At 34.0% G+C, this 21,467-nt stretch overlaps 2 protein-coding genes across 3 annotated transcripts; one reads left to right on the top strand and one right to left on the bottom strand.

Moving 5' to 3' along the window:
- The first annotated feature begins 1,768 nt into the window (after positions 1–1,768).
- On the top strand, positions 1,769–21,362 carry LOC128177108 (protocadherin-16-like). 2 transcript variants are annotated; one of them, XM_052843674.1, is made up of 21 exons: positions 1,769–1,938; positions 2,027–2,170; positions 2,340–2,484; positions 2,681–2,784; positions 3,139–3,254; positions 3,356–3,489; positions 3,684–3,902; positions 14,840–14,926; positions 15,179–15,358; positions 15,619–15,682; positions 15,887–16,062; positions 16,172–16,348; positions 16,934–17,052; positions 17,233–17,413; positions 17,671–17,829; positions 17,971–18,108; positions 18,254–18,376; positions 18,526–18,705; positions 18,981–19,180; positions 19,429–19,740; positions 19,943–20,389. In XM_052843674.1, the coding sequence occupies exons 1-21, from the start codon at positions 1,786–1,788 to the stop codon at positions 20,387–20,389; spliced, it is 3,558 nt and encodes a 1,185-aa protein (XP_052699634.1). In that variant the 5' UTR covers positions 1,769–1,785. The 2 variants fall into 2 exon arrangements, with proteins under 2 accessions (XP_052699634.1, XP_052699624.1); XM_052843664.1 differs by lacking the exons at positions 1,769–1,938; positions 2,027–2,170; positions 2,340–2,484; ... (2 more) ...; positions 3,356–3,489; positions 3,684–3,902 and adding exons at positions 14,291–14,444; positions 20,737–20,861; positions 20,950–21,021; positions 21,141–21,362 and having other exon boundaries at positions 19,943–20,385.
- On the bottom strand, positions 6,196–12,039 carry LOC128177136 (GTP-binding protein Rheb-like). Its single transcript, XM_052843712.1, has 8 exons — positions 11,883–12,039; positions 10,787–10,858; positions 10,442–10,509; positions 9,991–10,073; positions 9,764–9,820; positions 9,394–9,444; positions 7,531–7,612; positions 6,196–6,866 (listed from the first exon to the last, which is right to left on the bottom strand). Exons 1-8 carry the CDS (start codon positions 11,929–11,931, stop codon positions 6,774–6,776), a joined length of 555 nt encoding a protein of 184 aa, XP_052699672.1. The 5' UTR covers positions 11,932–12,039; the 3' UTR covers positions 6,196–6,773.
- Positions 21,363–21,467: the final 105 nt, after the last annotated feature.

The raw sequence follows: 21,467 nt of genomic DNA, 5'->3' as shown, positions 1-21,467 counted from the left end.
GTCATTCGTAGAGTTATAAGCAAGATACAGGGCTCACAATTCTTTGTCATGTAAACAAGGCTCGTGCTCTGTTTTTGTTTACATAGGTTCAATATACCAGTAAAAAATCTTTTTCCAGCTTATTTGTCTATCTTTTTATTTATTCTAAGCATAGATAAACACTTCCTAACGTTTAAAACATTAGTTTTCGGTTTAAAACTGAAATTTTTACTTCAACGTTCAAAATGTAAACAAACGCTTTGTTTACATAGCGAAGAATTTCAAGCTCTTTTACTCGCTTATAACTCAACAAATGACAATCAAATTTTGGTTGCCTATTAAAAGTGCCTTTATGATTCATTGTAAATATTAAAATCGGAAAAATAATTTTTGACCAAAATCGTGACCTTTAACAAATCTTTACAAAATTTTACGGCAATAACGAATTCATATACATGTATAACGACTGACGGATATAGCGAACTGATTTTGAGTTCCATACAAGTGAATAATGACGAAATTTAAAATTTTTTTAACGAATTTATTTACTGTTTAAAAAGTTTGACTCCCATTTAACATAGTAGTTTAAATGATTTTATTTTCACATAAATTCTTCAATTAACAATCCGATTATGATTAGTGTTAAAAGAATGTAATTTCTTTCGAATCCTCAATTTGCAAAAATTGTGGTCTAATGAAAGAAAACATGTACACATATATAGTGAATTTGCTATTATAATAGTGATTATAACGAATTCGTGATAAGGATACATGTATGATGAATTACGGATTTTACGAAGAAAATTTATTGGATTGGTCCATAGGACTTCGCTATAACCGAGTTTTACTGTATTTAATTTAGATTTGATTATCAAACACTCCTGCATTTATTCATTAGAGATGGAAAACTACTACATTATACTAGACTAGTATTTGATTTAAGAAGCGATCGAGAATCTGACCTCATATTGATATCCATGTCAACTTTACATATAGATCATAGAGAAATTCAATAGCGTGTTAAGCATAGTATCTCAATAGTGTCGATAACAAAGTTTTAATTTATTTAACAAAATGTTTAATTGTAAAAACAAACGAGGACAAATCATATTAAACATATTAAAATTTATATTAACCTCACGTCTCTGTTAGAGAGAGAGAGAGAGAGAGAGAGAGAGAGAGAGAGAGAGAGAGAGAGAGAGAGAGAGAGAGAGAGAGAGAGAGAGAGAGAGAGAGAGAGAGAGAGGGGGGGAGGTAAAATAACGTCTACGGACGCAATGTTTCTGACATAATCTTGTTATTTTTCGTGGAGACCCCCCTCTTCATGTGTTTCTTCGTTGTCTAATTATTTTAGACAATTTTGGAGGTATGTAATATTGTTCCGTTCTCTTGATATGATATGCTATTAGAATATCATATTAAAGGGATTTGATGTCATAGTTTATGAATTGTTTATGAGTTGATGTCATCTACTTCTTTTTAATTAATTATCTTGTGTAGGACAGCAGTTAAAAACGTGATAACACAAGATTATTACCCCTCCCCCTTTCACAATATAAATTTTAAGCAGCTGAACAACCATTTGGAAAACTGAACGGCAGGTGATGTATCGGACATTTTAATTAAAGCTTCGTTTAAAATAAAGTTTATCTGTTTATAATAGGAAGAAATTTTGCAAAAGTCAATACAGTGTCGGACAAATTCTGACACGTATAGTAAATACAAATTATTCTGAACAGAGGAGATAATGATATAAAAGGACAGCTCCGTTTTTTGCTTCTATTATTTCCGAGTAAATTCAAAAGGATGCAGTTGACCATGTTTGTGGTGGTTCCACTCGTGCTTTTACTATCTGGTGTAGCTATTGAATCGGCAACTGTTAAACAAAAGATGCCATTCGAGGTTAGACTTCCTACAAAAACAGGTGCTAGAATCCTTCGGAGAGAGTTAGATCTGGAGGTAAGTTTACGTATACTTGAAAGTTGGCTATTTGTGAGAATATACAACTTTAAGGTATGATGTCATTTTTAACAAAATCTATTGTCAGATATCCAATCCAAAAGGAAAAATTAAAGAGGTCAAGGTTCTTCGCAGACGACGACAAACCACAACAGAGGAGCAGGAGTTTTTAGATGCTCACAATGAGGCGAGGTTTAATGTTGTTCCAAAGGCCGCCAACATGAAGAAAATTGTAAGTCAGTTGCAACTGTTTCACTGCAGTCTGTGCTATTGTTACAGATTAAAAGTTCAAAGAAAATGAATTACACTTGCTATTTTAACGTGTGGTCCAATTTGTTATTTGCTATCAAGAAAATTATTTCTTCGATTCTAAGTAATTGAAATATTTTGTACTGCTTTAGAAATGGAGTAATGAATTGGCACAAGTTGCGCGGAACTATGCGCAGCAATGTAACTGGGCCCACAACCCGGCTAGGACCACAGACACCAAGGCACTGACTTCCCAGTTCACCTATGTGGGCGAAAACCTGTATGCAACCTCCGTCAGTAAGTCTTTTAAATCATGCTCGTTTTCTTAACTTCCATCGACAATGATTTGCATTTTAGAGGTCTTTGTTTTTTTCAACTGTTTCTAATATATCTATTTCGTAATGCTTCATGCATATATAGTGTGATATGTACACACCCTTATGCCTGATCATACAATGTTGAATTTGGCATCGCAGTGATTGTTATAAACTAGGTTCGGTTGATCCTAAATCTGCTGTACAGTCCTGGGACAGCGAAAAATCTTCCTACAATTACACCAACCAGGCGTGTCTAGGAGTGTGCGGCCATTACACCCAGGTTAGAACCTTCTTCTGACTTTTGACACGATATTTTAATTTAATTACAATGCTCTGTTGTTTGATGTTATTAAATTGCAAACACGTATTTCTATATATACGTCAACCAAAAAAAAAAAAGGAAAAAGATACGAATCGTTGAAAAAAGTAGACGCAAAATATAGGCATTTCAATAAAATATTTTTGCCTATAGAATTTATTTTATTACTTTAACATGCATGCAATGTAATTCTTTTGAATATTTATTGTTGTTGCACTAAACAGTGGTCAGCATCCGTTTTATAAATGTTAAGTATGCTTGATTATTCACGACCATTCTTTCTATGTTTATTTCTAATACCTATCCACTCTACAGGTGGTTTGGGCGAACTCTGAGTACGTTGGATGTGCATCGCATACATGTCCGACTTTCACCGGATTGCCAACAAGTTTTAACGGCGGAACCATAGTGGTTTGCAACTACGGACAAGGGTACGTAATTATAGTTCAAGCGTATCTCCTCTAGAGTTCGCGCTTTTTTTCTACACTGTTCCTCTCTAATAATGGTGTTTCCACATCTTTTAAATATTTAGCGGCAATTACAACGGACAGCAGCCGTACATGACTGGGACACCGTGCACTTCTTGTCCAAGCGGTTACTCGTGTTCGAATGGCCTATGCGTCAGTGGAGGGGACAGCAATGGTTCACAAACCTCGTCCACGACAGGTACACAAGCCTGAAGCTCTAGTGAAATGATATAATATACTATAAAAGTTTTTATTTTACCTAAAATTATTTTTTCCGAAATGTAGTTCAACTCTCTTTATGTCAAAAAGCATAAGCGTCTGGTATTTATGAGTTTGGTGACGTACTCAGTATACGAAGTAATTTTGTTTAATCGGTGTTTTTGTTGTTTTTAGAAGATGGCGATTGTTTTGAAGGGGATGGATCAAACTATCAAGGACACGCAAGTACAACAGTTTCTGGGAAGACCTGTCTTGTGTGGTCCAGTGTGTACGATTTTCTGCCCTCAAATAACTACTGCAGGAACTACTTCTCCGCCTACGGCGTCACTGAACCCGTGTGTTACTATCAACCCGGCAGTTACTACGTGGAGCCGTGTGGCCTGCCCAAGTGTGGTAATATACACATACTTATTATAATTTTAAGTATTCTTAATATACAAAATTACATTAGTCTTTACCTAAGTATTGTTAATGTATATGAATATAGGAAACATAGTTTCATGAATAAAGTGTCTTTGGCGTATTAGATAAAAAAATGTTTTGATTTATAACAGTTGCTGCTTAAAAAACATCAAATAACAGCTTATTTAAAAAAAAAAAAAACCTTTAAATGTTTTGTTTATTATTAGGTTCAAAATAAGGAGGTGATTTGATGCCAGTACTGGTAAAAGAACTTTTGGTGAAATTGGACATTTGTGCTGATATCCCGGATACAATTATCATTAATAGTATAAATAGCATAATAATCAACTGCCCTCCAATAAATGTAAAATGCAAGTTTTATGGATTTCATGATTTTTAATTTCATGTAATGGTTGATCACAAAAGTAAATGCATGAGACATGTCTCATTTACGAAGCAAATAACAGACATAATCTCTCTCTCTCTCTCTCTCTCTCTCTCTCTCTCTCTCTCTCTCTCTCATCTTGCCACAAACCAATCCCAGAAAATTTTTCTTTGCATACAACTCTATATCTGTCACCGTGGCAGTTACTAAAAATATTGAATTGATAGTTGGAATGTTGAATTGATTAAAAGGACCTAGTTTGCACTTTAATTTTTTGGGGTGCTTTTATTATGAAATTTTCAATTAATGCATTTTTTAATATAATAATGCATACACAAGTAAAGTCTAGCACACTTAAAACCAAGTTCCTGCGAACTTTAAATTTTAATTTCAGGTCCCAATGATGTGTCAATTTGTTTTTGGCAAATATTAAAACGATTATCTCACGCCACTTCAGACCGTTTTAATCTACTCAAAATTTCAGAGTGTGCGTGTGAAACGTTAGCAAAACGCAGTTACGCAATCATATTAGCATTAACTATCATCTTTTTATGAAGGGAGATGTTTATGACCTCCCTTTCAAATCACACACAAAAAATCCATTATACTTCTTTTAGGTATGTGGTTAGTTTCGGGCTCCTACAACTGCAATTGGTATATTTGTAGTATGCAATTAATTGGACATCGGAGATCTTTGTGATCCAGTTCTAGCATGTTCGATTATCTAGGGAAAGGGGGGGGGGGGGCGGGTGCAGACGTATCCGAACGATAAAAATAAAAATAGAGATATTTATACCTAAAACTTGGATCATGCTTTATTTCATAATTTCCCTATCACTTTTTACAAGCTCGCGTAAAGGGGGCCGCTTCTTCAAAATTTAAATTTTCATAGGTAAATATAAGAAAAAAAGACTGTTGTAAGAAAAAAATTGGTGGGGGGGGGGGGGGGGGCTCCCTGCACTCCCAACCCGTGATGCAACGTGCCTGCAGCAAACATCGGCACCAAAACAGTTCGTTATCAACCAGGAAATTAAATAAGGAAAATGGGATAATTTGGAATAATAGAATATTTTATACTAGCATATTTTCATCTTGCTGACTATCAAGCACAAGCAGTCTTTATGAAACCTATGTACACATATTTTATAAAATCTTATATTATCTATTTACAAAAAAAATATTTTAAAAGTTGCAAATATAAGTGGTTTTATTCAAAATTCATCATAAAAATATTAAAATACCTTTTGTTCCGGAAAAAAGGGGGAGGGGTGAGACTTCTTTGATCTCTAAAGTAGCTACAAGTATATTTTGTAAATATATCGATATATTGTTTCGTATGATCATAAATAATATTTTACAAGTCCAAGAAATGAATTTTCAAGGGAGGAACGAGCGACAACTTACTCATCATAGAAGATTATACTAATGTAAATCCCTCTTATCAGGCGTGTAACAGGTCAGAAAACCGAGTTACCTCTCCTGGCGGCACGCAGTGGACATTTTGAAATCAAAACATGTGAATGCTGATTAAGCAACCACCACGCTGCAATTACAGACATAGTACCATACTTGCTCAACACATAATGTACCTGTTTTTCTTTTCTTTAAGAAAGAGTTTTGGAAAAGTGACAAAAGGTCACTAGAATGTCAAGTACATGTACATACAAGTATATTATAGTTTTTTTTTTAATTGAGCTAATTTGTTTAGCAACCTCTCAAATAAACAGATAAAAAAAAAATAGGTCTTGGTCGAAATTTGAATGGTTCTTTCTTTGAAGTTTGATAAGAAAATATATTTAGCTGTTTCTTTGAAACAGCCTAAACTGCAGCGTGTGACAAAACGTGCAGATAAACAGAAGACAGACATATCATAGTGGGACATAGAAATGACGCATGAACTAAAATGTTTATCATTTTATTGCATGAAGAATCCATTAAACATTTGATGACTCGATCGGTTTCACAGAAAACCCACAGACTAAATTTTCAAAGTAACTGTTAAAACATTCGCATTTTGAAACATTGCAACAAATAAAACAAAACTCCTGACATTCACAGAACATGATTTACAATGTAGCTCAAAAACAAAATCCAGAGGTACAATTCATCAACATCCCATTGGTTTTAATATTCTTCTCTAAAACCTTGTGTTGTTTGTTGTACAATATTTACATCAATATTCTAATAAAAATTGATCTCAAATGTAATATTACAATTGTGCATGAGGAATATAATATGCATTTTCCAGTAAATTATTTACTAGTATTGTTGCGATTCTTAATTTCAAATCCATTAACAAAGATAAAATAAATATAAAATAAGCCATTTTCACCTGAGATGACCCTCTCTCACATTAAACAATACAACATCATTGTACATTCATAAGAAATTTAATATACATTACAAATAAATTCTTCAGTGCATATACATTGAATTTACATTGATAATATAGAGGAGTAAATCCTGCAATATTGTCATCAAGATAACACACATGAATTTTTCTGGTCTGGGTTGTTTCCTTCTGCCCTCTCAATGGCCAGGATAATCTGGGTGAAAACTTCTGTCACACTCTGTAGAAATTAAAAGGTATTAACAAATAAATTCCTGCTTGTAATTGGGGGAAAACTAGCTGCACATCTGTAGCTCCTGGTCTAAAAAAATTTAAATGAACGACCTTGGAGCTACGGTACCTCCCATAGTAAAATGCTGCAAAAAATACGGCGCACAAAAAATTCCGTAAATTAGTAAAAACCAGGGTTTCAACTGAAATCATTTATAATAAAACTATTTAGGAAAGAAAATTATAAATACCAAGACTAATCTGTAAGTGTACATATACTTGTACATATCAAACCTACACGAGTTAAAATCTTTCACATGAATAAAAGTGCATATTATGTAAATAAAAACATAGACTTTTAAAAATGGTCTTGTTGATTTAGTTACAGTTAAGCTTCAAAATACCCTAATAGAACAGCTTTTGTCTCGCTTTTTTTTTTGCACAAATGCAAACATTTTATACATCTTAAGCTAAGCAATTGTCAGTAAAGACAATGAAGTGGGGAGGTGTTTGAAACCTATATTTGGAAATTCTGCAATGTAAATTCCAAAAATTTGAATTTTCCAAAGGATTAAGATGGTCTCCCCCACCTCTAGATTTGGCATGCTTTAAAATACTCTACCAAATCTTTATAAGAACAACACCTGCACAAAATGTGTAAAAGAAAATCTTACGTGATGCTCCTTCGCACAGGTCTCCAAAAAAGCCACCTTCCAGCTGTCAGCCAATCTCTTTCCCTCTTCAAATGGTACTTCTCTACGAAAACAAGAATTTAAGTGTCAATGTGCTAGAGCAAGATAAAAGCATTCCTACTATCTCTGGCTGGGGGGGTTGGGGTGGGGGGGAGGGGGGGGGGGGGTTAACTCTTTAACTCAATCGGTAGAGTGCTGGATTTGTATGACAGAGGACCTGAGTTCAAACCCCAGCAAAGACAATAAGTGTCTCTGTCACATCAATACAATAGCCAACATAGTAAGATACCTCTCTTCCACACTCATGTTTTAAATTTAAATTTGTAACCTGAAGTAATAATTGTATAATATATTTATATACTTTAAGAACTTTTGTCAATAAAAACATATACCAGATATAATTCATTACTTATTATACATGTAAATGTAAATAGAGTATTTGTATATAATAACTGAGGTAATGCTTCGTTTACATGACATGCATTGTTATATCATCAATAATTACCAAATAAAGTAATAATAAACAAAGATCAATTTAATATATATAGAGGATAACTATATTGTGCGATTTTATATTTGCTTTATCCAACGAGTTGAAATGGTGTATATATTTGCGAGGCTTGCCAAGCGAATATAACCATTTCAAAGAGTTAGATAAAGCAAATATAAAATCACACAATTATAGATGTTCTATTTATCTCATACAATTTGATTTATATTATGAAGCTTTTGAGACAGTCCCTTATATGACCCGAATTGATTTTTCAAAGATCAAAGATGCAACGTTGTGTTATGCGGTTATTGTGACCTTGCGCAATACAATTTAGTGCTTCATTTCTGATATAAATCTAACTGTTTTGATGTAAAGTTTCACTGAATTAAACCTTGAAATAATTTTTTAGCTCTAAATAATTTTTCTTAGAGCCTATTTACTTGATTAAGAAGAAATACTGATCAGAAGAATTGAATAATCAAGTTTGTTGACATACACAAAGTTGGGAATGCTTGTTAGTTTGAATAGACCCGAACGAGGAACAGTTGTTGATGGTTTATAAAACAAAGACTAGGCCTAGCCTAATGATTCGAAATTGAAAATAGTGAATAGGGATGCTTTCTGGTGGTGGAATAAACGTCTAATAAACATTATTTCGGTAAGTTCTTGTATATGAACACAACCTTCATCGTGATCGCGTCGTCAGGATGAACTCCTTGATAGTTAACGTAATTTGCAGTTTTATAAACTACACAAAGCAAACTGAATATTGGAAAGGGGCTAAACTTATATATAAAATCTTGACAAACAAGAAAAAAAGGGTCTTTTGGTTACGGTTATGTATAACTTTGCAAAGAAGTGGTTGGGGGTGGGGGGGGGGATTGCTAAGCCCCCCCCCCCCCCCCCCCCCCCCGGTTCCGACGCATGTGCTAAGCAGTTATGTGTTTTCCTTCATATTTAAATCTAAATTTTTGACAAAATCCATTTAATATTAATTTTTGTAGTAGATATAGTTATTTTGAAAGTACTAGCAAATCTTCGAAAATAGGTCACTGAAGCGTTGAGGCGAGGGGCTGTGTCAAAAATAGTTTGGACCGGAAGTATTTGATAAAGCATCACCCGTTTGATATAGCAAAAGTTTATCACACGGGTAATATACACCACACGTATGAGATAAATAACAGTAATTAACACCATATGTACAAGTACTCTTGTAGCTTTTCTACTAATGATTCGATAGCATCACTCAAAGCATTTTTTGATAAACCCTTGTAGAGGAGAAAAAACTGTGGATATGAACATAGTCCAATATACTTGCATACATGTGTTTTTGTTTACTTAATGTAACATACCTTTCTGTTGCCAGATCACATTTGTTTCCCACCAACACAACAGGTACTCCACTACAATGAGAATGAAATGCTTTTACTTCATATAGTATTGAACATTTCTCTGCACATTTATACTAGGTTTTTTGTTTTTGTTTTTATCAAAAATGAGTAGTACTTTTTCCTTAAAACACAGTAATTGCTAATTATTTGGGAGGTGACATGTAATTAATATATTACTTTCCACTATCAACAATGTATTTAAAAAAATGATATTCTACTAGTAAATGGTCATCATAATAATCCAATTATGTAGAACATATTAGTATAGATATGTATACATTGTACAATATACATGCATAGAGAATGTAAATATATTGTAAATAAAACATACTTGATAGTTCCTTTCATGTCCAGAAGTTTGTCATAAACAAATTTGACGACTTCGAAGCTGAAATTTGAATTAGAAAGATTTAGAAACATGGCTCGTGTAAAACAATACTTAATACTTAATACTACGCAAATATATGTAAAAAATTCTGATCTACAAATGAGTTTGTAAAGTTGTATGGAAAGATAAAATTAATGGTTGACATTTCATCTCAAACCTTGAAACCTTACCTTTTTCTTGAATTCACAGAATACACTAACACATATCCATCTATATTAACAAAATAGGACTGGGGCAAAATGGAATATTCATCCTACAAAACCAATAACATTTCATAAAATAATCCATCTTTACACTGCTTATCAATTGCACTTTACATATACATAAATATACAAAACTGTTTATCAAAATCCTCAGCTAAGAAATAAATCTTATGCAAAATTATAAAATTAAAATGGTCTTGACTTTTAAAAGATATATTTCACCAACTTCTGAAACAATTACATGTACAAAGAACTGTGAACGAATATATGTTTCAGAAGGACTATGAACAACAGTATTGATTTGATGCCTACTTCAGAGTTATTTTCATAAAAAAAATTCTAATTATAATATTTGATTTTACAGTGATGTATTATGTTTTCTGTGATTTTGAATACTATTATACTATCAATTAAGTACCTGGCCAGCTGTGTCAATCACTTGTAGAGAATATTCCTGTCCTCGGATTTTTAGGGTCTTCTGGAAAGCTTTATGAAAAATGTGTTTTTTAGAAAAGAAATGTAATAGCATCATTACCGACAATGTTCAGCAAAAGAAATAAAAGCAATGAAAAAACTTTTAAGAAGAAATTTAATTTGTTAATGATAGAACCAATGAGCCAAACTTTGAAAATTTCCCTTTGGTATTTAATACGTCATGTTTTCATATGATGCATTAGAAATGTCTTTTGAGGGCAAAATATAATATTAGAATCAATACAAAGTAAAACTTCCAATTGAATTTGTTCTTGAATTTCATACATACTATTTTCAATTGTAGGATCATAGGAGTCAACAAAATGATTCTCCACAAACTGAATTGTTACAGAAGATTTTCCTGTAAATAAAAAAGTAATAAATAACATTATTATGCATTAAAGTAGCTGCAGGTCTGTAGCTCCCAGTCTGAAAAAATTCCAATAGACAACCTGGGAGCTACAGTGCCCCCCATAGTAAAAATTTGCAATTTATGACGGCAGAAGCACAAAATTTTTTGCTAGTTTTGGACTAATAAAATCATTTTTGCACACATTCTATACAAATATCTAATTCCCAAAATTCCTCTGACATTTTACAACAGATATGAAAACTTAACTTGCCTCTGATATTCTTTAAAACACCATCACTTGCCCCATAAAATGAAGTGGTGCAGTTTGTTTACATGTAAAAATGGTGACTCTTGGCCTCAACATGAATTTAACATACTTCAACTTCCGAAATCAGTTAGCGTGTTCAAGAGAAAGTTTGAGGCAAGTAAAGTATCGATATCAGTAGTAAATTGACTAAAGAATTAATTGGTAATTTTTTTTCCACAAAATTTGTGTGAAAATAACTAAGGTTAATCAGTTCGAAGCTAGCACATTAAACTGGTTAAGCAGCTCTCTAGACTAATTTCACCACCTACATGAAGCATCTGGTTGAAGAAACAGCAACTTACAGCGCTTGACACATTCTGGTGAATGAATTCACTAAGTGGAACCCATTGGAGAATAATGATTGACAATCACACAATACAAAGGTACATGTAATTTGTATAAAAGACCAATTACAATTTTTAGTAAGCGTGTATGTGAAGACAAGTTAACAATAATGCATATTATACAGCTGTTATATAACTTGTCTCTTTTTAGGAGAATCTACAGACTACATGTAGTATTAAAAAAGAATATCCAAGAAAACTATAAAATCTTGTAGAATTTATTTTTACAAAATCAAATTATAGCTGTGAATCCAGAAGGTAACCCTGTTATTGACTAAATTACACAATAATAACAATGTGAGATTGTTTACAAACATTCATGCAACCATGCCTGAAAATAGAACCTCGTCAATGTAAAAAAAAAAATAGTTTCACCACTTACCAACCGATCTAAAGCCCATGAGAGCCACTCTCCTCTGTTTTGCTGGCATCTTGGTCCAGCCTTCGTGTCAATAAAATTGAATTAAGGTTAGAAAAACAAATTTACGTTTCGTTTCAAACCATAGTCATGGATTACTTCCCTTTAATACTATGACGGAGATTAGTAAGTCGATCGTCAAGTTATTCGATTGTCCGTAACTGAAACAGGATTATAGACTATATATTGATTTGTTTGTTTCTTTTGTTAGTTTTTTTTCCCGTACCTACCGACTTACATATAAAGCCTTTTTAAAAAAAAATATTTTTTTAACATTTTTGTAAACACTTTCTAAAATATAAAAATTTTATCAAATAAAAATTTTTAAATTTTATATTTCTAATGCTCTATACTAGATGGTTATAGATTCATTCTGTCATATACCTCTTGATTAACTCACTAATTAAAAGTGTTACACTAAAAGAAATTGTTCAAAGTACGACTGATTCAAGAAAATGGCAGAGCTAAATAAATTTCAATTTAGACTAGGCTTACATGCATTTTCCATTGGAATTTATTATATCAAACGAATCGCTTTACGTATCATATATTACAATATACTAAGTATCTAGAATTGTTATATAGATAGATAGAATAAGTTTGAAATGGGTGTAATCAACGTAGATGGATTTTTAAAATACAATAATCTATGGTAAATCTTCTTCTTTTTTTCATTTTTTTTGGGGGGGGGGGGCGGTAGATTTTGAATAGAATAACAATGCCGGAGGGACGTCACCTTATTTAAAAAAATCGACGCAGTTTTAAGCTTCAAACAATAGACCCGGCATTTTCGGTTGATGTATTCGTAGAAATTCAAAATATCTTATCTATAATTTTACCCGGTTGAGCAACAAAGACATAATTTTAAAACCATCCTATATCTTTACAAAAGAAGCTTGATTTTCTCATTTTTCCATGCATGACATGATAACGTTTACATCATTCCCAGAACAAAAGGGACATATACTTCAGTTTTTGAATGAGAAGTTACTTATTATACCGAGCGCAGCGAGAGGCGGGCGAAGCCCGCCTCGCGAAGCGAGGATTAATGGTAACACGTATATATAAGAAAATCAGTGAAAAATGAATGTTGAATCAGGGGTACTAAGGCCAAAAATAATTTCTTCCAGCCCTGGGCGCCGCCATATTGGCAGCCATTTTGTTTTTAAAAAGTTAGTTCGATCATTGATTGACTGGTACTTATCGATGTTTATTGCCCCTAAACTCGATTAAATAAGTTCCAGTGTTTCAATAGAAGTTAATTTGAATTAAAAGAAATTATAAAGGAAACCAGATACGTTTCAATAGTGCTTAAATCAAGAAACACGACTTGTTCTATGTATGTCTTATCAAATTATCAGATGGAAAATAAAAACATTTACGCCAAGAAACTGATCTTTTAGATACTGAACAAAATATGCAATTTTATTACAGCGGTATTCATATGAATTAAATTGAAGAACATTAAAAGAATAAATAAAAAAATTCGGAACTCTACGTAACTCTCTTCGGCTATTTCCGAAGACAAACTTGAACGTCTGAAATATGACGTCATAATGTAAACTGAGCACGCGACGTTTAGTTTAACTTTGACGAATGGTATGAGTAGGCAACCATGCAGGCGGATCCTACTGTGTGCGTTTTGAATAGATTTTATCATACAAAAATCAAACTGCATAATGTTAAATCTGCGCTCGGTCCAACGATCACACCGTTTACATATTAGTTTTTCATATAACATAAAAATATATCATTTTTTAAAAACTTGTCCACTTACACAAAAAATGTTTTGAATAACATTTTGTAAATTAGATTAAATTGAAAGTTTCCAAAATGATCGCACTTTCGATATATATTTTCAATGTATGTAAATTCAAGAGCTCTTGCTTTGAAGCAGATATTGAAATTAAGGCGACAACCCATGCACAAGCATGTATTGTTTTTAAGCCCGAAGAGTTGTGTTATGATACTACACGTTGACAATGTAATGAACAATACACACATGTACATGTACGTGTATATTGTATACATATGGATATTTATGTCCCCCACCCCGATATGATCAGATAATGAAGTCAGTCATATGCCATAAAGCATAATATAAAGAAATTAAAACAAAAATCAAATTGTCTTGAAATCAGTTCATTTGTATCGATCTAGCTAAACATTTTGGAAACCGTCCTATTTCTATTGTATTTAGATAATAAAAATGAAAAGGATTTCATATTACAATTTTGGCATGGGCTTTGTGTAAAGTCAAACAAAATTGATGTAGAGGAAATGACAGGTGTTTAAATCTCTGTTAATCTAGATCGACAGATATATTGTCTAAAGTTAATTAAGCGGAATGGTTTTTCCTTTGGGTTTTAACTTATTAAAACAATAGTTATATCACTTTAACAAATAGCAAGTTTTGAAGTGTTGAAGTTTATAGTGTTGAAGAAATTACGATGAATTCCGGTCATCTCTGGGCTTTTTTCATTATCCCCGTTATTTCTTACGCCCAAGCTTTAGAGGATTTAGGAGGTATGTCATAAATACATAATGAACAACAATTCTTTTTCATTATTTGTTTGAAATGGAATGATACATGTTTTTAACTTGCTATGATTTAGGAATAGTTTAAATACGTGTATGCTGCCTAATTAATAATAAGATAAGTATTTCAGTGGAGGGCATTCTCATTTATTCAAGACTTAATGATATTTCCAACGATGATACAAGTCATTTTTAATCATAATTTAATTGAATGAACTAGATTAATTTGTTATCAACATGAATTATCGATAATATTCAAGATAAATGAAAAACTACTGTGAATAAATATAGCCTATATATATGGATATCTTAACTAAGACGTATATTTCAACCATACCTGTACATGTGTATAAGACCAATTATGTGATCTGTTTATATAACAGCGTACCCACGATGCGGCACCACCACCCTGGGGGTCAGTCCCGGCTCCTACAGCTCCTCTGATTTCTCATCCAGCTCCACTCATCTAGGTAAGTGTCCATTGAGAAGAAAAGAAATGAAATTGGAAAAAAAATAAACGGAAAAATTAAAAAATGAATTTAAAATGAATTAATTAAATACAGCTATTTGTTCGTAGTACTTTAAGTATATCTTTATCATTCCTAATTAATGAAATTAAATAAATAAAAAAAAACACCCATACGCACACGAACGTTTGCAAAACGGCACATCATACAATGGACCCCACACACTTTATTAATAACAGTTTGCGTTCTTTTTAGGCACGTTGTGGATGATTGAGGCGGAACAGTTCACATCGTCTTGTTGTGGTCACATCAGTAGCTGGACCTTCCGCCCCAAGACGACAGGTGATATCAAGTTCGTCGTCTTCCATCGATTACCGGACGATACCTTCCTTGTAACGGGGGTCAGCGAACATCACGTCAGAACGGAGGACGTGGGTAATGTCTCAACTTCTTTTCTATAAAACCTAGCGGTTCAAAGTTAATATACGTTAACTTTATAAAACCAATACGATGACTAAAAAGATCTCTCTCTCTCTCTCTTTCTCTCTCTCTCTCTCTCTCTCTCTCTCTCTCTCTCTCTCTCTCTCTCTCTCTCTCTCTCTCTCTCTCTCTCTCTCTCTCTCTCTCTCTCTCTCTCTCTGAAAATAGTATCGTAATGATTGTATGACGAATTTCGTTTTCAAAATTTATTTCAGGAACAACTTTAACCAAAGCATCAAATCCAACACTGCAGATTCAAAATGGAGATTTCATTGGATGGTACAAAATATTTGATTATACGAGTATCGTAGTATCAAACTTTATAATTAAGCTGTGCTACCTATATGTAAAACTCAATTTAAAATACGCTAAAAAGGACTTATAAAAGTTTTCTTTATGCTGTAGATCTTTGAGATTTTTGCAGACTTTTTTGTTTTTCCTGTTTTCCTTGAATTACTTCTTACGATGCTTTCTGTTTTATAGGTATTTCAGCGGGTACCCTGTTTTTGGACACGGGACAGATTCCAGCTACATCATGGTGAAGTACATGACCGGGATATCGCAGGAAAACATCAAGAAAGGGAAGACTGTTGACTGGTCCGGCGTCACGGGAGCAGAGTACAACATCTTGTTTGGTGTCCAGGCGAATATTGTGGCAGGTTAGCGGAGATCCATTTTACACTATTTAAAACAGGTATCTTGCACAAGTAATGAAAAAATAATTCTAATTCAAAATATTGAAATACTATATTTTCAATGAATAACCAGGGACGACACCCGCCCTCACCTTCCCAGCTTCCGTTACGATCCTGGACTCCGCCCCCAGCGGAACCAAAGTCCTTGACCTGACCTTCTTCTACCTTGACCAAACCACTCTCAACACAGACCTATTCATTGAACAGAAGCTGTACTCCAGCCAATTCTTTACCCTGGATACTTCAACTCGTGAGATCAAATATTGATTTTGCTTTTGCCTGTGCTTCGATCTATATTCTGCAACTTAATGTTTCTTAACACTACTTGTCCGATTATCGTTTGTATTTAATGGATGGAAATCAAAATCCTCTTTAATGATCAGCAACAAATTTAAAGTTTTAAAATAAAATATTTAAGCTTTAAAAACGATATACTAGTAGACTAAGTTCGCTTGTGTGTGGTCAGTCAATCGACATTTGCATGTACATGTATGGTGGCATATTATTGCAAGTCCAAAAATGTCTATTTCTTTTAAAATAAATTCAACAAGAACCATTTTAACAAGAGCTTGAACTTTGAGTATTTGTGTCAAACAGCACTGTGACGTAGACATGTCTATTTCATTGCTGGCCACTCAGCAGTGGCTCTTTGACATCAACAAGTTCTGTTTGGCTTTTAAGCTAATACCACGAAATCTTTGTATATTTCACACGAAACCAGCGTCATTTTCAACTTTTTGATGCAAGAAATAGATAGTTACGTCCTACCGAAAGTCCAAGGTCTTATTAAAATGGTTCTATCTAACGACTGAGTTAACACTGTTTTTTTATGTAGTTGAAGTAAAAACGGCCACTGATGACATACCCGAGGGTACCTATACCATGGAGTTTTACATCATAAATGCCTGCATGCGCCAGTCTTCGCGAACACTGACCATCACTGTACAGAATGCGGTAAGGAACCATACAATAAGAATAATTTTAAAGCCTTTTCTCCATTTTTCCAAACAATTGATCCTGTGATCTTTTAAGTAAGAATCATAGATAAATGTAGTTTAAAATACTACTGCACAGTGATTCGACTTATATATACATGTAACTTTGCTAATTTGATAAGTTATGACACTGTTTCAGCCTATTTCCATTACGAACCTAGACGCCCAGTACAAGGACCTGCTTGAGGACACGGAGACCCAGCAGTCCCTGTACACCATAGTGACCAGTGACTCCTCAACCACTGACCCCGTGTACTGTGACATCGCTAACCCCAGCGAGGGCCCATTCCACTGTAGACAAACCTCGAATGCCGTCAAAAGTAAGACATCTTGTTTACATCTATAGAAAACTTTTCTCATGTATATAGATCATTGAAGAAATCCGGTTGTTTTCAAACAGAAGCTGACAAAACAGACATAACCAGTTTCAATAAATTTGTCCGCGTATAGACTTTTGCATTCCTAAAACTTTATATTTCTATTTTCCATCAGTTGGCTAGTCTGCGTGAGAATATATGTGTATATATATATACACTGTATGCATTCCTTGAAACTTTTCTTTCATATCTTACCGCAGCGTACGACATATTTGTGTATGACTGGCCCCAGCTGAGTTATTCCACAAAGCATACATATAATTTACAACTGGAGTGCTCGGACAATACTAATACAGCCACCGGGACCTACACAGTCAGCATCAAGCGGAACGAGAGCCCCCAGTTTCACAATACGTACTGTAAGTTATACAGAGTAATTCTTTTAATCTGCATGATGATAATGAGCCAAATGCTTATATATAACGGTAATAAATAAACGTATTCATGTACATGAGCATGTTCTCAGCTGAATATACAATCCATACTATTCTCATATGTAGGGCAAGTTACTGTGGATGCTGAAGAAGCCGGAATTGGCGACGTCATATTTACAGTGTCAACATCTGACCCAGAAAATGACGACCTCTGGCTGGCCATGTCCAGTTCTCCTTCTAACTCTCCGTTCCTCTTGTTAAACAGTAGGTTGTTTTTTATAACTTTATCGAGAATTATGGATGCTTGTATTAAACAGTAGAGGAGTGGTGAAAGTGAAAAGTAGTCGAAACTCGATCTACAAATATTACGATAACGATAGATATAGGAGAATATTGTTTTGCGTTACAGATGGGTTGTTGGTAGTAAATAGAAATCTACTACATAGCTCTAACAGTGCGTACTCGCTGGCCTTGACGCTGACAGATGGACACAACACAGTCACTGGCCAGACTATTGCGGTCACTATAGTCAGTACGTACATATGTACTTAAATAGTCATTATTAATGGGGTTGGTGATAAAATAAATCCTACTGTGAAAAACTGCACAATATTCATCTTCATCAAAATTAAATGTCACAATAATCTGAGGTAACTGAATTTGTTGTGTTGTTTCACTCAGACGTCAACAACAAACCCGTGTTAACAAATGTCAAGTCGCTGACTGTCATGGAGAACACGCCTCCTTCCACGTCTATTTATACATTTTCGGCCAGTGACCCTGACCCCCATGATACTTTGACCTTTGCGGCCTCTTTTAATCACGGAGAAGGCAGCAGTCTGTTTGAACTGGACAAAACAAGTAATTCTGGTTCTATGAAGTAGTAGTTATACTTGTATAATAGGAACACAAATTAAAAAATATCATTTAAAATTCATTTTTATTCATACAAAGTTGTTTTGTACTTTTCATTTTTTTCCCACAATATAAAGAAATATGACAAGATATAGCAATGTAAATAAATCTAAAAAAAAAAACAAAAAAAAAACTAGTTTATAATATATAATCAACAATTAAAATGATACAAGTAAGACTTAAAGTATTGATTTAAGCTTAAAGTTTTATCTTTTTTTAAGCTGGCGAGCTTAGGACCAGCTCATGGTTTACAATCGACAGAGAGCAGCTACAGGACGACAACAACAGGTACCGCATGGACCTCTCCGTGACGGACGGGAAGTACTACGACAAGGAGACTCTGTACATCGACATCACTAATGAGAACGAGAGTCCAGTGTTCCTACAGAAATACTACTCCGTCTCCACCACAGAAGGACCGGTAGGGAAGGGGGTCAATGGGGTGTTTATGGTTATTAATTCTGTGGGCTGGGTTTTAGAAATAACCTATTGTAACCCAATACGGTAATCTTAACGATTGGATTTCAGTAATAAATACAGAATTTAACATTTTTGAGCAATTTTGCTACGTTGGTTTTTTGTGTTTATGGTGATGATGATGATGATGATAATGATGACGGAAGCGATAGAATTAATCTTGAAGAAAGTTTTTTTTCAAATATTTTAAAGGCAGGTCAATCACTGCCTACGCCTCCGTGGAAGTACAGCGACCCGGATGAAGATTCTTTGACATTCCAATTCGACTGTGGAGCCGACACAGGTCGATTTTCATTTGGATCCTCAACAGGGTCCATTCAATTCAAAACTGTGTATGACTTGGACATCAGTGGGGTCCCAACGAATGTCATGTGTACAGTGTATATATCTGATGGAAGGCTGAGTGACTCAGCAGAATTGTCTATAAATGTAGAACATGAAAACGAGGGAGCTCCCACATTTCCCCAATCATCCATTTCTGTTTATGTGGAATGCGTTGCCGAGGTATGTTAATTACTAATTTTATTTTTCTTGGGTATTGCATCAGTTTATAAGTAAATCAGAGGTTGCATGGGTTCTCCAAAATTAAAAGTATGGCACAGCAATAAACCAAGTAACAGATACAAATGTACTAAGTAGTATGTATAAAGGAATTATATCAGGTAAATTACCACTTTGGTAAGGTATTCTCCCTTTCCTTCTCTAGGCACTGACAGAAGTAACCAAGGTCTCTGCATATGAAAGTGACGGAGCCAGTAATGACCATGGCTCCATCTACTACATACTGGACCAAAGTGGTCTCACAAAAGATTATTTTGGCATTAAAGAAAACGGCGTCATTTACACAAAAGATGTTTTGACCTCGATGTGCACTGGAGATACTCTTGTCTTCAATGTCGTCGCTTTGGACCGAGCAGGGAAGAATTCCACCCTCCAGGTCACGGTGAATGTTGTTCTGACTACAACAACTAGCACTACCACTACCACTGAGAAAATGGTGTCCACTTTTACAAATCCGGAAAACATGTATGTGGCCCTCCCCCTAGCGGTGGCCTCTGTGGTGTTTGTTTTGCTCATGTTTGGAATGATATTCAACTACTTACCAAGTGCGATCAAGTCTGTACTGACGTCAGTTGCAACTAAAGTTGGGTAAGTAGACAAAGCAGTGTATTCCAGTCGAACTACGTCTTAATGTTATTAACAATATTTAGCAAACGGAGCATATGGAGTTATTTGATGCTGATTTTTTTTTTTATAAAACATGCATAAAGCTTGAAAAAGAAGATTAACATTTTCTTTTGTAAATTGGATAAGAAAATGAGTTATTCCCCCTTTTCAATGTGCCAAAATTTAATCATTCAGTGTGGGAGCATGGCAACAAAACACGCATTTATAAATTTCTTATTTGCATTCGCTGATGCACAATTTCAGACTTACAATGTTGTGAAAAAATATTTCTGTAAAAGAAATTATGATCGTATATACTTTCATATTCCAAAGGAATGGGTTCAGCAGCATTGCTTCCAAATGCAGTAAAGTACCATCTAGTTCTCCAGATGAACCTGAATTCAAACAGCGAAAGCCGAGGTCGAAGCCAAATGCCCAAAGACCCCCAGAACAGTCAAGTATGTCACAATCCGATATATAACTTTAAAAAGTCATTCAATTTGAATTTATCTTTATGTAATAGGTTTATAAACCTTTTTATTGTAGTGCCCTCTCCAACAAACCGCAGTCCACCACCGGCGTACGATACTGTTCCGAACTTGTTTCGAGATTCGTACCGTAAGAAAATCTCTTTTAGAATAAATTGCCTTTTGGGAGTCCTTGTCTATAAAAAGGTTATATACTTATTCGATTGTGAATCTGGCATCTCCTCATTTCGTTTCAATTTGTTTTTTCAGAGTTTTGATTCCATGGATTTTATCAACAACATCTAAAACTATAGATAGAGACTATGTCCTTGGTTTTGTTTTGTGTGATACAGTATGAACTATTCAATGAAATTCACAATAAAACTTATCATTTGCACATGTTTTGATTGCACTCAACTTAGAATGTATCATGTCTTGCGATTTGTCATGTCTTATAACAACGACACATTTACATAAAATATTGCAATCTTTTCTTGTTTATTTAAAAATACAGTGAGTGTTTTTTACATACAGATATCATAATAGATTTTTGAAACATTACATTTGTTGTTGATTTTAATTTTCTTCAAACCCATG

This window comes from Crassostrea angulata, chromosome 1 (genome assembly GCF_025612915.1).
Source record: "Crassostrea angulata isolate pt1a10 chromosome 1, ASM2561291v2, whole genome shotgun sequence".
Taxonomy (NCBI): domain Eukaryota; kingdom Metazoa; phylum Mollusca; class Bivalvia; order Ostreida; family Ostreidae; genus Magallana; species Magallana angulata.
The sequence above is the reverse complement of the archived record's forward strand: the minus strand, read 5'-3'. Positions and strand labels throughout refer to the sequence as shown.